A 16,718-nucleotide genomic window follows, 5' to 3' on the forward strand; every position below is an offset into this window, starting at 1 on the left:
AGCTGTTCAGAATTCAGGAAATTGAGAATTTAGCCTCTACAAGCAAACTTTGTCATAACTTTTCATAGGTAGGTTTTTTTAAAAGAAGACGGGAAATTGTGAGCTAAATGCAAAGGAAAACATAGATAGGTTTTCTGGGACTGAAGCAAAAAATTGTTACCCAAAGTCTGTCTTCCTTTTTCTCTCCACATACACACACTTCACACTTCACCTAATCTTGGTAGTGCTCTCACTTGACATGTGAAACATGGAGATGTTTTTGCAAAATATAATTAGTTCTATGTGAATAGCTGTGTACCTATCCTCCAAACTGAAAGTGGAGAGGAGCTCAAATCTGAATCCAGGAAACAAAGGCCTGTTTGAGTCCTCCAATCAGGGATGATTGTTACTCTTGGGACTATTTCTTGGGATTTTTTTCTTCTTTGGTGATAGTTAAATATAAAAATTAAAATTTGACATGTGAAACATGGAGATGATATTCTTTGCAAAATATAATTAGTTCTATGTGAATAGCTGTGTACCTATCCTCCAAACTGAAAGTGGAGAGGAGCTCAAATCTGAATCCAGGAAACAAAGGCCTGTTTGAGTCCTCCAATCAGGGATGATTGTTACTCTTGGGACTATTTCTTGGGATTTTTTTCTTCTTTGGTGATAGTTAAATATAAAAATTAAAAAAAAATAGGTTAAGCAAGAACCATCCAGATAAGATTTCACATTTCTTCTAAATTACAGGAGAAATTACTGCATTTAGCTCTTTTTTTTGTGTTCTCTTAAGTGAGATTAATTTATGCAATGGAGTTTAGGAGGTCTCTATTTCAAAAAAGCTGGGTAATTAGAAAACACAGGGGTGGGATGGAAGAACACTACTGTACCTCAGAAGCTTAGAAACCAAACCTAAGCTTTTGTAATACTTTACTCCTAAGTTTTTTAATAACTTAAAAGATGAGTTGCAGCACTCATATATACTTCAGCTGAAAAAGTGAATTTTCTCAGATCTGTCAAATAATAAGCACAAGACTCTGTGTCAGGAGCAAGGTTTTGGTTCAGAATGACAAATGGATGGGAGCAGCTTGCCTATGCAGACTTGGTTCAGACACCAAACTTTCAGGAGATCAGACTAACCCTTACTCTTAGAATTCCTGTTCCTAGCTTCCTGAGTGGCACACACCTCCACTGGATCCCTGCTGTCCACAAAGCCTTGGTCTCTCATTATGAGCTTTGATTTCCAAATTTCTTACAATTAGACTTGTGGATGTGCATGTCTGAATTAATATAGATCACATCTGTGTTGTGTGCTGAGCTACTGCTGCTTTGGTACCAGATCAAATGGATGAGCTCCAAATGAGGACAAGCCCCTTGCTGGCATATTTTGGCCAACATTGTGAAAATAGCCAGGGTTGTACTTTGATGACTGCCCCGCCTCATGATACAGTCTATCCCACTAAAGCCTGGCCACATCTGTTATTTGAACTATGACGTGGCACATTCATACACATTTCTGATGAACATTTTCTGTCTAAATTGGCTTCCTTGTCAACAGTTCCCCCACAAATGCTGCCAGTTTGTGATCCCTGATGGTCCCATTCTGTCCCAGAACCCAGGCAATTTAAAACTTATGCCTGATCCATCTGTCCTCGTTTGCTCAGAAACTTCTGTTCATCAGCAGGGCTCAAAATCCAATTTTAGAAAGGCAAAGGCATTGTTTAAGTATTAGACATGAGCATACTCTTACACAACATTTTACAGTGTTGGCTGGAAATAATGTAGTGAGCTGAGCTGCTGTGCTCGATGTTAGATGTGTGTGTTCCTGCACTTCTGGACCTTTCTCAAATGCAGCTAGAACATTCAAAGCTTTCTTTTACACCATGGCTGCTGAGCAGCCAACCCTCAGAGCCAGAGCAAGACTGAACCTGGGGATAGAGTTCAGACTTGTAGATAGCTGCATAGGAGGAACGTTACCCTCTGGTAACACAGGAGAACAGGAGACTTCCTTGGATCTTGGAGGATGGGGGAAAGGCTTCTAGCACTGTAAAAGAAGCCTGACACCTGAGAAACTTAATTGTTGGGATTTCTGAGAAATTTGTGATTGGATATTAATTAGTCCTTGAGGAAAGACTAAGAAAACTGTGGATTAAGTCTGGGTTTTAGTGAGCGACTGGTAGTGTCTTATATGCCTGTTATAAGGAGTTGTGCTAGCAGGGAAAAAACCCCAAACCAGTCTTTATTTTGACTTGATAAGACACAAACAACATTTGTTTTATGTGTCTTATCCCTGGGAGTTTTCCTAAGTGAAGGACTGTACTTTTTGCCACAACCTTTGCACTGACCCTTTCTTGCTTTGTTGTTGCTTAGTCATATTTACAACAAACTAGTTATTATTAGGACATTTCCTTAGCTGTGTGTTTGCATGAATTGTTTTGTAGTGACTGGATACTAGGAATTGGAGATTCATGGATGGGAATGGAAACAGTTTTATAGCTGTTGTCAGCTTCTTATTTATGGTGGTCTAAGATTAGTCACAGAATATGTAGCCAGCACTGAGTCACTGACAATGCATTTATTTCTGACATAAAGTGAAATCGAATTTGGCTCAGTGTCTCACTGCATAGCATTTGACCTTTAAATTCTTGGCAAGATTGTTTGCCTTTTTTGAGGTAAATCTGTTCATATCTGGGTACAATTAAACATGAATCATGAAGCTTAAATTTATGAGGAGATTAGTAGTGTTTTTTGTCTAATCTAGTTCCATTGTCATGGTAAACCACCTCTACCAGGCTGCAGTATGTTATAAAAGCTGTCAGCTTTGTAGTGGTAGTATTAGTTTGTGATTAAGTACATTATAAGGGATATGAAAGATAATATAGTATACGTACACATGCATAAATGAGTTAGGATTTTATGACTGAATAATGTCTTTGGATAATTTTCAAGATAATGCACATACTAAAATAAAATTTCATTAAGGTTGAGTGAATTTTTAGAAGCAAGAGAGAGCCATAAAATAGTAGCAAACTTCTCCCAAAGACACACTAAAGCTGTGATTATTCAGTTAACTCACAAATCTGGGACAAGTGTAACAGTCATTTAGTTTACAATAAAAATAGAACAATTAAAAAGCCACTTAAGGGTATGCAAAGCTTGAATAATTAAAAAAAACCAACCAACCAAACAAAAACAGCTTCTGCTTTAATTTTTTTAAATTTAGATTTTACTTTATAGACTTTCCTTTGTTTTCTGAGTATGCTAATGTTAATTGTTTATGATAATTGTTAATGCTATTGATTGCGTTATTAAGACACACAGAGTAATTCTCCCACTTCTCCCCCTTACTGCTAGTCATACCTGATATTATACCAGAACACAGTCTAACAAGATGTTGAGGCCCCCACTGTACTCTGGGGACAGTCCTTACTATTTGTTTTTTGCTAAACAGAAATGCATTCATAATGACTTACATTTAGAAGAAATATGGCTAGAAATTTGCCCAAGAAGCATTTTTTCATTTAACCTGGGCTTCATTTTCCAGCCCATTAATAACTTGTAGCTATACACAGAAGTATGCCTTGTGAATAACGGCGAGTAGTGCCTAAAGGAATTGGTGATGGGAAAGTTTCTCAAGTCTTTTGGTGGGGAGGTGGCAAATTAGCATCATCTTTTGTTATACGTGCACAAAGTGTCTTAACTCTCTGCACTCAAAGTGTTCTGGATTTGTATCTCCAGTATGGAAGTTCCCATTGGAAAATGTGGGCTTTTTTAAATCAAAACCTTTGAGAAGCACACAGCATAGCAAGAGCTTAAAGCCATCTCCACATCCAAGGAAATGCTGTTTCCTTCACCATAAATCCTTTTCTCGGGATCTGGCAGTTCATGACAGCTCTGAGCTGGAGTTGCATGATTTTCCTCATTAAGTAGTGAAGAAAGTGACAGATGACTGTGATGTACTGGAAGAATATTTAAACCCATGCCCTCAAGGGGTCTTAGGGCTGCAAGTAGGATGTGCAGTGCAGGTGGTTTGCCCTGGTTATCTTGAGGAATCAACCCGCTGAAGACCCACTGTATTGGAAATGTCAGAGCTTCAGTGTGCCCTGCCAGTAATGCAGAAAAGGACTGTGTGTTTCACATGTTCAATCCCTGCTGCAAGTTTGCATTTCAAAATTTTATTGAAGTAAAATCATCCAAAAATTGTAGAGTGATTTAGGAATAAGAATCTTTGAAACACTTCTTTCCAAGATGACTAATTTTTTTCCCAGATGTAATTTTCTTTATGTAATTTGGAATTCTTTACAGCTTATGATTAGTTGTTTTTAAATTTAAGTTAATGGCTGTGAGGTTGATGGGCAATTTTCACTAGAAAAATGCAGTATCACTTGGATAGTGCCAATGAAATTGTACTGGTGTGATTTTTATAAGAAAGTTGATAAAAGCAGATGATTCATATAGCATAGGATAAAGGAATTTTTGTATTTTTTGTAGGGATTGGATCAACTCTGCATTAGTATATAAGAAATGGTAGTGACATATATGTACAAAGCTGACATGGATAGCATCTACAGGTCAAATACAAATGTTAACTGAATAGCAGACAGTGTTTTGGTTTAATGGAAGCTGAACATTTAAGACTTGAGTACAGGCAGCTTTTCACTACTCTTTTTAGCTTAAAAAAGTTAATTTCTCTCTAGATTTGCATGATTTTATTTTTAGTACTTAGATCCCACAGTTGGACACTGAGTTTTCTGATGTACTAAGGACTGAGAAACATGGTCCATAGAGGCTCTTTTAAGATGTGCTCTGAACAGTGCAATTTCATTTAAAGCATGTCTGATAATGTAAGTCCCAAGTAATGGGAACAATAGTCTACGGTTTTTTTACATTTTTATATTAGCAAATAATTTGGGTCCTATTCATGATGTACTTATTCATACTGAGCAGGACTTTGTATCATGATGAGTCCTCCTGAAGTTAGCATTCTACACTCTATTAGTATTTAGTATGATCAGGCTTATCAGCTAAACCCATGGAACTCATTTGTGTAACTAAGCTTTCAAAAGAGAGAGATAATCAATACAGAATATTTCTTTTTAGTTATTTCTATTTTCTGAAGACTTTTTTTGGTGTGTGCCCACTGCTGTCGGTTCTACTTTGTTCTTCACTTTCCTCCTATTGATGCTCTTAATACCGCTCAACAGACTTCTAGGCTGCCGCAGTCCTTTTAATCCAAACTCCAGCTACAAGCAGCTGTTCTGTAGGCAGGCTTTTTTTTATTAACTTTGTTAGGAACTATGCCATATCATATTACTGTCTTCTGTTCACGGCCCGTGCAGCTGTAGTTGTTGCTTTCCACAAAAGTCTCCACAGAAAGCCGTAACCTCTCTTTTCTCAGCAGATTTGTGTATGTGTCCTTTGCTGTCCTTAGGTTATCTTTGCATTGTGAATAATGTTTTTTGTTAGTTTAAACCAGTTCTATTGGCAAATTTCATCTTGATATGAGTCTTTCCACTGTGCTAGTGCTTTTTCTACCAAGAATTTCCTTTTATTTATGTTATCAAATAAAAACCTAATCTAAAGGCAGTCCACCAGCTTTGGAAGGGCTGATTAGCATTGTAGCCAGACAAGCATAGGGCCAAGATCTGCCAAACTAACTTCTATTTAGGAGTTTAACTTTCTGTCAACTTCAGTGAGAGCTCAGGCATGTAAATAGGTTTTAGGAGCTTAAAATCCCATGCAGATCTGATTTCAGTTACTTTTCATTGAAATTTAGGCATCATATGAGCAATGGTAGATGAATCTGAAAATACCTCATTCCTCTTCCATTCCAGAAACTGAATTCACCAGCATTTCATGGTTAACCTCTCTGCCAGCTCCCCGGCTGGCTTTCAAAAGCTGAATTAGAAACTATTACATGGAAAATTAGGTGGAATATATTGCACCAAATGTTTCAGACTTAGAAAAACTCCCTATTCCAAGAGATAGTTGAATTATAGCAAGCATAATACAATAGGGAAAGACTGTGAGATATGTGATGAGACTTAAGGGATCCTATGTATGATTCTTGGGAAATTTAAATTTGGGATTAGGATGAGAATTTCCACTAGCTAATCAGAGCACATTCCTCCGAAATTAGCTTCTTACAATACCACAAACACAACTTTTTTCATGCCTTTTCTTTCAGTTCACCTTTCGGGAAATTTGGATTAATAATACAATTCCCATTAGGTACATATCAAATTGTCAGTGCATAAGAATTGATAATAAGTCTTTATACAGTTCCAATGTAACCTGAAATAATAATTGAAAAATATGCAGTTTTTGGCTTCCATAATTTTTAGTGTGAACAGTGATCACTTCATCATAGTTAAGTCATGTTTAGAAAATTTAGACAAGCTGCATGATTACTCTAGGAAGCATGGAATGGTTTGTTCAAATCAGTAACATCTGTGGAGAGAAAAAGTTGGGGGAATTTTAGTCATTCTTGAGGAATGGAAATCTGATTTTCCATGCTAGAGTAATTGTAATCCTCTGTATCTGTAACCCAATAGCATAGCTGTCTTGAAATTGTCTCTGGGCACAATCACCAAGTTCAAGAGACACTGTGCCACTGGGTGTCACTGCTCTTCACTGTGGCCTTAGGACCAAACCTCTGATCTGCTCCAGTTTCAGGTCACATCTTTTCATTTGTTCTCATGAGTGGTTACATTTATTTTTGATTTGCCTATGTAAGGAAGGAGACAAAATTAGCTTGATTTTAAACTGACTAAAGTTTAAGGCTCTGATTTAATTTTAAAGGTCTGTCTAGGGAATGACAGAGAAAATTTTACTGTGAATTCTGCTGACTGACCCTTTATTTTTAGGTTCAAAATATTTTGTTTATAGGGTCTTCATAAACTGGAAAAAGACAACATGAAATAGTTATCCAAGCTTTTGTGTGGAAGAAGAAATTCTTGTCTGATTGTCTGCTATCAGGATACCTGCAAGTTTATCTTTTAAAACTGTGGTTTTCATGTAGTGTTACTTACAGGGACAATCCCAGGTGTTACCTTCAGCCTTGTGAAGACAATGTGTATGAGTGTCCTCAGCAGCCAGTGGGAAAAAGGAGAGATAGAAAGAGAAACATCATTTCTCCACCCTCCATTCTTCTCCCACTTTCAGCGAGCTTGTCTCTTTTCCAAACACAAGGAGGGCTAATAGAGGCTGGATTTATTAGAATTTGTTAGTCTGCCAGAGAGACCACAAATCAGAGCCACCATCATTTTGCCTGATATAATTTCTAGTTCTGTGAAAGCCAAGCATCTTTTCCTTCTTTACTGCAAAATTGCTATTTTTTGTGTCATCATGCATGTTGAAAATGAGGGAATCAGGGGCTTTCCTTCAGAAGGAAAGGCAACCATGTCTAGACAATGGGCATTGCTCTTCATACATCTGTGATCAGCCTCTTTAACCTGCCTTGTTTCACCTTCAGAGACTGCAGTTGTGCCACCAGGGCTTAACCAGCTCCACATTTGAGCAAGTGAAGGCATATATTTCCACCTTCCTACTAACACCCAGCAACTAACCAGTTACTATCTGCTTTATGGCAAATCCTTGCATCTGTGTTGAAATATAGCCCACTAATTAGTTTTCTATTCTATCCCACATTTTATCATTATCATATTTGGGTGTGTAAAAAGTCGTATTTTTGCAGTATCTTAACAGATATTAACAGCTTTCATTACAACAGAGTAGAAGATTTATGGAGGAAAAATTATTTTCTACTAACCATGTAGTAGTATTTACTAACCACGCAGCATTTTTCTGCCTTTATTTCCCATAAAGTAGTAGTCAAACTAGGAAATTTCTTGTAATTTACACTAATAGCTACTACAGTTTATAGAATTGCTATGACAATATTGCAGTTATTATTTTGAAAGGGAGTAAACTAAGTATTACATCTCCAAATCTGAGCAAGCAAAAATAGTACTGCATGTTTTGATGTTTTTTACTACTTTCTGTACTTATCTTCATGCTAATATCAGCAGAGAAAAACAGCTTTAATTCTGTTAGGATGGAGTATAATGGTGGAAGTTGTCTTTAGCAAAGATTTTTTTAATATAGTTTGCTCTTGCTCTGTGTCTGGTTAGTGTGTAGCAGGATGGGAGCCTATGTTGCATGCTGGGGTATTGCATACTTGTGCATGACAGCTCAGTGGAAGAACAGGGGAGGGCCTGTGGTTCTCTGCCTACTCCTTCTCCTACAGACTCCACCTGCTTTGGGATCATTTGAAGGGTTTTTAATTTCTCAACCTTTTCATCAACACAGCTTTGTCTGATTCAGATTTTCTTGTTAAACATCCATATTTAGTGGAGAATTTTTAGTTTATTATATTTTATGATTTAAATAAACAATTTGTTGCAGACAGAAGCAAAGATCAGATATTCCCATGAGGCTGAAAGAAAATGAAAAGGAGTGTTTTCTCTTTTTTCCCCAGTAACGTTGGTCTGGGATCCTTTTCCTCTTTATGTAAGCCTTGGGACTTCTTCAGTTTCAGTCTGAGGATGTATCATGTGTTTTTCTTTTACCAGTGATACCTCTTCCCCCAAAGACTCTAAAGCACTCTTTAAATCTATGTGCATACAATGATTTCTGAGCTGATTTTTCTGCAGTTTTTTTGCCATAGAGTATTAGTATTGTCTTACAGAGTCTTAGAGATAATATTAGCTTTCTCTATGACTATGTGATATGGCACAAAACCATATGTTGCAACTGGTCTGTGAAATCTGGGAGTACATTGCTGACTCAATATAGACAGGGTAAATGTGTGTACATGTATATGTATGTACATACATGCATTGCTTCCGTCTCATGGATGTGAATATAGCCTGCATATAAAATAAATGGAAGCAAAGTTTGTGGGAAGTTTATTTTTTATCTTTTATTCAGCTCTTTCTCTTAATGTTCTTGTAAAGCACTTCTATAATGCCAGATAAACATATTGCATGTATTGATACTTTTCATTTCGAAGGTGAAACAGGAAACTTACTAAACTTACCTTGATGTGTTGTGTGAGGATTTCATGTATTAGCAAGAAAGAGGAAGACACATGAGTATTTCTAATTGAGAGGTGAAGAACCCCAGTTAGAACCCACAGTAAAAGATGCTATGGGTAGCGTAGAAAAATAACTTTGTGTAAGTTATTATTTAAGACAGCATCCCAAAAGTGGCAGTAGAAATGTCACACCTCTCAAAGCTGGTCCTCCATCCCATGCCTGAAAAGATGTTTCTTTATTTCAAAAGCTATAGTAAATGTATGCTACATAAATATGTACAATGTGATTTATGCCATTCGAAATATTGCGTATTAAATATATAAAGCTGAATCTTGGTCTTTACATATGGTTATTAAAATATGTTTTCAATAGTGGATAAAAATCATATAGTTGCAATCACTTTTCATTCAAATTAAAGTATCTTACAAGTGTTTTAATCTGCAGTTCCTAGTGCTCCCAGGGATATTGTTTTTTCCAATGTGCAATCAACAAGTGTGACCTTGCATTGGAGATCACCAAAATCTATCCTTGGCTACTTTCAAAACTACAAGATTACCACACAGCTACAATCCATCCACTGCAGTGACTGGGAGGCTATGGAATGTATTGAATATGAGAAGCGTCAGTATTTATATGAAAATGTCCTGGATGACTGGATAGAAGACACAGTGTATGGACTGAAAAAATACAGATGGTACAGATTTGCTGTTGCTGCCAGTACAAATGTTGGTTATGGCACTTCTTCACCTTGGATTTCAACTCAAACCCTTCCTGGCTGTAAGTACGGGTGTCTGCCATGTCTCATAATGCTATAACAATGTGATGTTCATCTAAATAACAAGAACTCTTGTTAGAAGTTATTTTTTCATAGACCTACAATACTGGTGAAATCAATAAGGATTTATAGCAACTCTTGACCTACAATATATATATATGTATGATATAAATTGTGTGGTAGGTATACATACCCAACACTGATATTTCAATGTATTTTATGTACTCTTTTATATTTACTGCTTACCCAACAGTATTTCAATCCTCAGCTGTACTACACGTGTAGACTTGGTAAGTCTGAATTTTTGCTAGTATGAGTTGATATGCCATTTTTCAATACAATTTCACCTGTGGGGTGTGCCAATGAAAAAAGTATTTTTTTTTAATTCTTTGGCTAGAAGTCTGTTCATTAAGTTGTAAAAATTTCCTGAAATGCTGTTGTGTGTTTTTGGCAATGGAATTTAAGCAATAGCTTCTGAGGGATTAAGATTTCTTTCCAAAACCATATCCACCTACAGAGTTTACTAATCAGAGTAGTCATGTGACATGTACAGGATTGCCATGACATATATTAGAACAATCATGCCTCAGCTGAGGATTTAAGTTTTCAAGTAAGAGAAGAGGTAGTTGTCATAAATAAGTCAGCACAAAATATTTGACAGAAGGGGACATGAAACATAAATTATTTAGGCAGTTGTCATGGGAATATATGACCTTCCCTACCAGTTTGCAGCCATCCTAGGATAGAGAATATCTGAAATTTGGCCTCTGTAGAACAACTGAGAATCACCACGGATTGCCTGACTTAATCGCAGCTCTTTTAGTAATTTCCCCTTTCAAAGTAATAATAATAATAGAGCTACCAGGGACTTAAAGAGCTGTGTGCCAAGCACTACACAGTGGTCCAGATATTTACCTTGTCCCACTCAGGTTTTTATAATCATGTGATGTGTGGACACTGTGATAGTAAACATCATAACAGCCTGATTTTTTATAAAGCTCATAAGTAGTCCTTTGGATTGAGAAGTGCTGGAATCAGCTGCAGAGTCATTCTCATGTGCACTTACTTTCTTTGTCCAGTGACTCATGGGGAAGCTCTGCCTGTAAAACAGTGCAACATTTTAAATTAAGTGGAAGAAAAAAAACCAACAAGCCCAGATGGAGCAGAAAATAGATAACAGAAGTTCTGCACAACTTGAGAAACTCTTGAACCAGCAGCTCTGGGGAGATTTCTTTCTATTAAAATGATAGAACTCAGCTGCTGATGTATGCAAATACTTTAAAAAATTGTTGCTGAGTTTAAAAAAGTTAGGGATTTAAACTAGAAGGGGAAGCAGATAATGAAAACACATATAATTGCATAAAGTTAGGATGCTTTTTATTATTTCCTCTTCAGATAGTGATGATTTGGTTTAAGAGAGAGCTAGTTTCCTATCCAGCTCCACTGAAAAGATGGTAGTTAAAAGTATAAACATCTCAATAGACTGCAGCCCTTTCCACGCCAATTCAGTGTCATTCTCAGCAGTAGGTCCTCTGTGTGTTCTATTAGATAGTTTACAAGTGGTGGGTCGAAGGTATAAATGTTCCACCAGTTCTTCCAGCCCAATGTCTGGGGCTGCTGACCTGTATCTGTAGTGATGGAAGTAGGCAGCACTGCTGCCTATGAAACACACCGCTGTGGAGACAAGGCAGCATAGGCACTATTCCAAATGTCATGTCTGGGCAATGGTCTTTTTCCTGGGGTAATGGCAATCAGCTGAGGAGGAAAAAAAGAGGAAGGTGACATGACACATCTGGCAGCGTCCATGCTTCAGCAGTGCTGGGAGCCTCCATGAGCACTGGCTGATCTTTAGCAAGGGCAGGTTTCTATGTACCTTATGCTTTTCAAAGCTTAGTTTTTAGAATTGCTGTTAAAAATCCCCTCAGTTCCGCCCTTTCTTTTGCAAAGGCTACGGCCTATATCAGGAAAGAGAAATTCAGAATGCACCAAGCAGATTCGGCACTCTGGGCAGCCTTGTAAAGTGTATGCAGAAAGCAGGTGTTGATCTCCCTCTCCTCTCCCTCATGAACAGGGCCAAGCATCCTCTGGATTAGCCTGCTGATACACAGCCAATATACATGGTCTGTTAGGGCTTAAGAGTGCTTAGCTGCTATGTAAAATACCCTGAGTACTTAGCCCATAAAATCAATGGGAGTTGTGTTTGCACATTTGAGGGCAGAAGTTAGGCACTGTTTCACTTCATTTTCAAGAAGTGCCTCTGTAAGAAATGTAAGACATTGTTTCAATGAAAGGTAAAGTTACCTTTGTTATGAAATAATAGTCAAAGGATTTTTTCTTCATAATTCATTGGATTCTCAGAAATTTTTGTTTCTCTCAAGCGTAAAGAAAATATTCAAGTATTATATTCAAAAAGTTATTTATGATCATATTCAGGAGGAGCATATAAGGTGAAAACAGACTAATTTCCAGAATATAAAGAGAAGAAACATCAAGAGCAGCAAAAATTACATAAAATAATTACTAAATGTTTTTTACAAGTTCTGAGGATTTGATTGTTGTGCTAAAGCAGAAATGCCTAATAATTCTGACTATCCAGGGAGTAAGGTGAGGATCTTAGCTGTTTATTTCAGTTGTTCATTATGAAGAAAAATGTAAGACTATAGGAATTATTTTCAAGATTCTCTAACTTATTTGCAAGTTTCAAACAAAAAGTAATGACAGTATTCAGTACTGAGAGTGGTTATAGAGTTACTCTGAAAATATTATGGATTGTTAGTGCAGCCCAGTTCTCACCTCACACAGATAAATTATTCAGCCTTCTGTCTTGCAGATTATCCTCACAGGAACTATCTTACTGTCTCATAAAGTAGTGTGATGGCACCATTATTATTACATAGCTGATTGATTGCCCAAGAGCCAAATCTATTCTACAAGATTAAATATTTCCATCATAACTTAGATTTATGTAGTTACCAGCACAAAAGATCACAGTGCTGTGTCACAGTAAGGGAAAGAGCAAGAAGTGTTTTCCATAGCTATGGAAAGCACTTCTTGCTTCCTTCACACCTACACTTACCCCATGTTTCATTATTACATTTATGAGGAGAATAAGATTGGCTGAACTTAGGTTTTCTGAGAGAAAAATAATGGTGGAGGGTCAGGATTAGATGGAAAATGAATGACAGTGAGATCACTGACCTCATTTTGGATCTCATACAGTTACACAATGCAATTCTTTTTGGTAAACTGCCAAGTTCCCTAATGCCAGCATACACTGAGGTACAAAGGAAAATCCCAGATGTTCCAATGTCCCGTGAAGGCCAGGACATACAAGCATGGGGCAGAGGGTTATGCTTCTCTTTTCAGCGCCTTCTTTCCCAATCCCTGCTGATAGCCAGTTGCTTGCTATGATTAAAAAAATGTTTCTGTGTGATGAAAAGTAATGAGATTTCATGTCTTGTTATGAGTTCTTTCTTCTGGAAAGCTTGTCTGGGAGAACTGGTTTTTCTTTGTTTGCTATACTTCCTCAAAAGTAAACATTTGAAAATAATTGTGGGCTAATATAAGATAGAACTGTTTAAAACTAGATAAAAGCAACCTAGATTATTAAAAATTAAATAACTGAAGCACACGCTTTGTTTATGCTGGGAAAGGAAAAAAGGAGCTGATCCTAACAAAACTGGCAAGCAAGAATTTCTGTTAGAAAACTGGAGTATTCAGTCCTATTTTTGAAGATGGGCTATCCAGACTTATCTTCAAACTAACACACTTAACTGCTGCCTTAGCATCAGGACACAGATGGATGGGAAAGATGACCCTGACCTCCATAAGACCCACATTCCTGTGCAAGGATAGAAGCATGATAATCAGGAAATGATGGTTATTAGTTACAGAAAATGCATTATTGTGAAAACCAGGAGAAAAGTTCTTATGAGAGGAAGTGATTGGATTATGGGGGAATGAGAGAATAAGACTAGGTCATTTCTCCAGAGTAAATTGCTGTGATTTATAAGAGAAAGGGGGTAGTGATATCATGGCTTCATACTGACCAGATTAATTTCACAAACAAACCTAAATCAGAATGCGGCAGTTATCCCCTGAATCAAACACAGATTTAAAAAAGATGTTTTTGTAAGATATAAGACATGTCAGATACCTTTAATTTTCTGGTTTTCTCCCCAGTTACACATGTAATTTCAGAAAATATTCCTACATTTCAGTATGATTTGGTTAATGTTTGATATTTTACTTTGCATAATGAAAATAAGCCACATATTAATGTTTAGATGTACTTTAGACAAGTAACCTAAATATAGCATACTCAATCAGAATTTTCTTGCAAATAACCACAAATACATCAAGTATAAAATGCATATGGAAATGAATGATATAAGTAGCTTCCAGACTGTATAATTTGTAGATGAGATTATGCTTTAAAATTATTTCACACCATCTAAGGCATAACTGCAGAATCCATTAGTTCTATAAAAAAATGGGAAATTGTCTTTGGAAACTTGGTTGGTTTGAAAACGAAGGCCCAAGAAGCTATATATATATATAATTTTATACTGTTTTTCAGAAATTTCCTTTTGCAATAAATATCATTGCTGCAGTTACTGGAAGCATTGTTTACACTAAAAGACTGGTAACAATCCTGACATGCATTACCTGAAAAATAAAATTTGTGCTTATTCTAATTTTCAGGGACTATGCTTGCCCTTGTATTTTGTTTTATCTTTTGCAGCTCCCCACTTGACAGCCAGCCTTTTCTGAGCACTCTCCTCTTTTACCACCTCTCATGTGCACTCAGTTCATTCAGTTACATTGTTCATTCAGTTGTTCCATGCTCTTCAGTATTTTTGGGGACTGCTTCCAATGGTTGAATTTGATCCTGCCTATAAAGTCTTGTATATTCCTGCTAATCCCAGCACAGGAATCTAATTCCTGTATCCAACATCCTAAACTCATTTTAGCACCTTACCTAATCCCAAATATTTCTCTTTTATTCTGCAATGATGGTGCCAAATTTTCACCTCCATAGTGCAAAATGTTATTGTTTTCCTCATTAATCTTTCACACATAACTGCAACAGTTACAAACTTCTTTCCATGTTCTTTTCCTTTTCCTACCCTGTGTTCTTCCCGAAGAACTAAGCAGCCTTGTCCAACCCCCAATTTTTTTCCTCATTTAGCCCTCTTAGCTAATGATTAATAGTGGCAAACTACATATTCATGTGTTAATCTTGTTTAAGAAAAGAGACCACATCTTCTGATTAGCATAGGTATGATTGCTTTAGTAATTTTTTATAATATACTATTCACTGATATGGATATTTTTGCGGTAGATTGAAATGAAGGCACCATGAAGTAAAGTTCTGGAAATATGTACAAATATGTTGTTGTTTTTTTAACAGGCTGCTCAATGATACTTTCCACAGTTGTCTTTTTTTTGTAGTACATCCAAAAACAAGGCACCCTGAAGCCAAGTTCTGTGATTGTCTACAAATCTGTTGTCATTCTATTCCAAATTTCATTTTCCTGAAATTTAAATGGTTATTATGAAAAAAATACCATTTGCTGAGAATTGCTGAGTTGTTATTATGATTTCATTAATTTCTTGTTCATTAATTAAAAAAACTAGGTTAATTCACATGTCACCTCAACAAATGAAAATTTTAGGGAAATCTCATTTCTTAATGTGAGCATTCTTGACCTCTTGCAATTCTTACCAGTTTTTTTGTTTGGGTTTTCTGTATTTTCTCAACATGCTAAGTATAAATTGAAGGGAAATGTAGAAACTTATTTCTACTTGTACTTTCCGACAGTCCATGAAATTTTTTCTAGTGTGCAGAATTTGATGTCTTTTCACAATTTTTTGTTCTTTGAATGATTCATTTGACATAAACAAATATATTATGCTTGTCTATTTGTATAAATATTTGCATATATTATGCTTGTGTCAGGTGAAAGACTTATAAAGAACCTGTAATTAAATAACCCTATAATCTCAATTTAAAATGAAGTCGTAGGCAGTCCATACTCTAGAAAAATTGTAGTGGTTACAATGAAAGATGTATTTCTCAATCACATGGTGTGACTTATATATGAAAAAAGAGAAAAATTATAGTTATTTAAGCAGTGTGTAATCTTAATTGTGTAATAAAGTTTTCTTTTCAAACCTCTACTGGCCATTAAAATTATACTGGGTTATTTTTTGTGCACTTTGCTGTCCATGATTCACATACACATTTTTTTCTACAGCTCCAGATGGTCCTCCAGAAAATGTGACTGTTGTAGCTACATCTCCTCACAGTATTAATGTCAGCTGGAGTGAACCTGCCATCATTACAGGACCAACAAGCTACCTCATAGATGTTACCTCAGTAAGGCAACCCTGTTTTACTCAGTGGTTATACAGATGGTTGGGGATACCACTGCAATGTTGCAGGACAGATATAAGTGGGTTGAAAACCATATAATTGTGTCTATTTCCACAGAAATTCCACATAAGAATTAATTGTACGTTTATTCATTTATTAATGGAAGATACATTAATTGGCTCATATTAAAAAACATGCTAATAAGAGGTGTTGGAGGGGAAAAAAGTGTATCTATAAATGTATACAGGAGAACAGTAGTTGAGCTTTGTGGAAGTGGACCTCTTTTTAACCATGATTGCTTTTTCTTCTTCAAAGGAAGGAAAGGTTCATCACAGTGATTTTAGAAACCAAAGTGGAGAGCCTAGCAAAAGGAAATTACTTGTACAAAGTTACACGGCACCAGAGGGCAAACTTTAAAGTCAAGCTAGATTTCCCTCTTTGCACTTGGTGTCCTGTCCATCAGATTAGCTGTATTTTGGTAGCAAAGTAATAACAATTTTTTCTCCTTGATCTTTATAACCAAAAAAAAAGCTGACATAAGAGA

At 36.4% G+C, this 16,718-nt stretch overlaps 1 protein-coding gene across 4 annotated transcripts in view; it reads left to right on the plus strand.

Moving 5' to 3' along the window:
• The window catches only part of PTPRQ (protein tyrosine phosphatase receptor type Q), a 125,851-nt gene that overhangs the window by 66,591 nt on the left and 42,542 nt on the right, over positions 1–16,718 (plus strand). For all 4 annotated transcript variants that reach the window (XM_039704215.1, XM_039704216.1, XM_039704218.1 and 1 more), the window contains 2 exons: positions 9,465–9,797; positions 16,056–16,177. In XM_039704215.1, the coding sequence (XP_039560149.1) occupies positions 9,465–9,797; positions 16,056–16,177 (455 nt within the window). The remainder of the gene's footprint in view (positions 1–9,464; positions 9,798–16,055; positions 16,178–16,718) is intronic.

Source organism: Passer montanus, unplaced genomic scaffold (genome assembly GCF_014805655.1).
Source record: "Passer montanus isolate IOZ18808 unplaced genomic scaffold, ASM1480565v1 scaffold17, whole genome shotgun sequence".
NCBI lineage: Eukaryota > Metazoa > Chordata > Aves > Passeriformes > Passeridae > Passer > Passer montanus.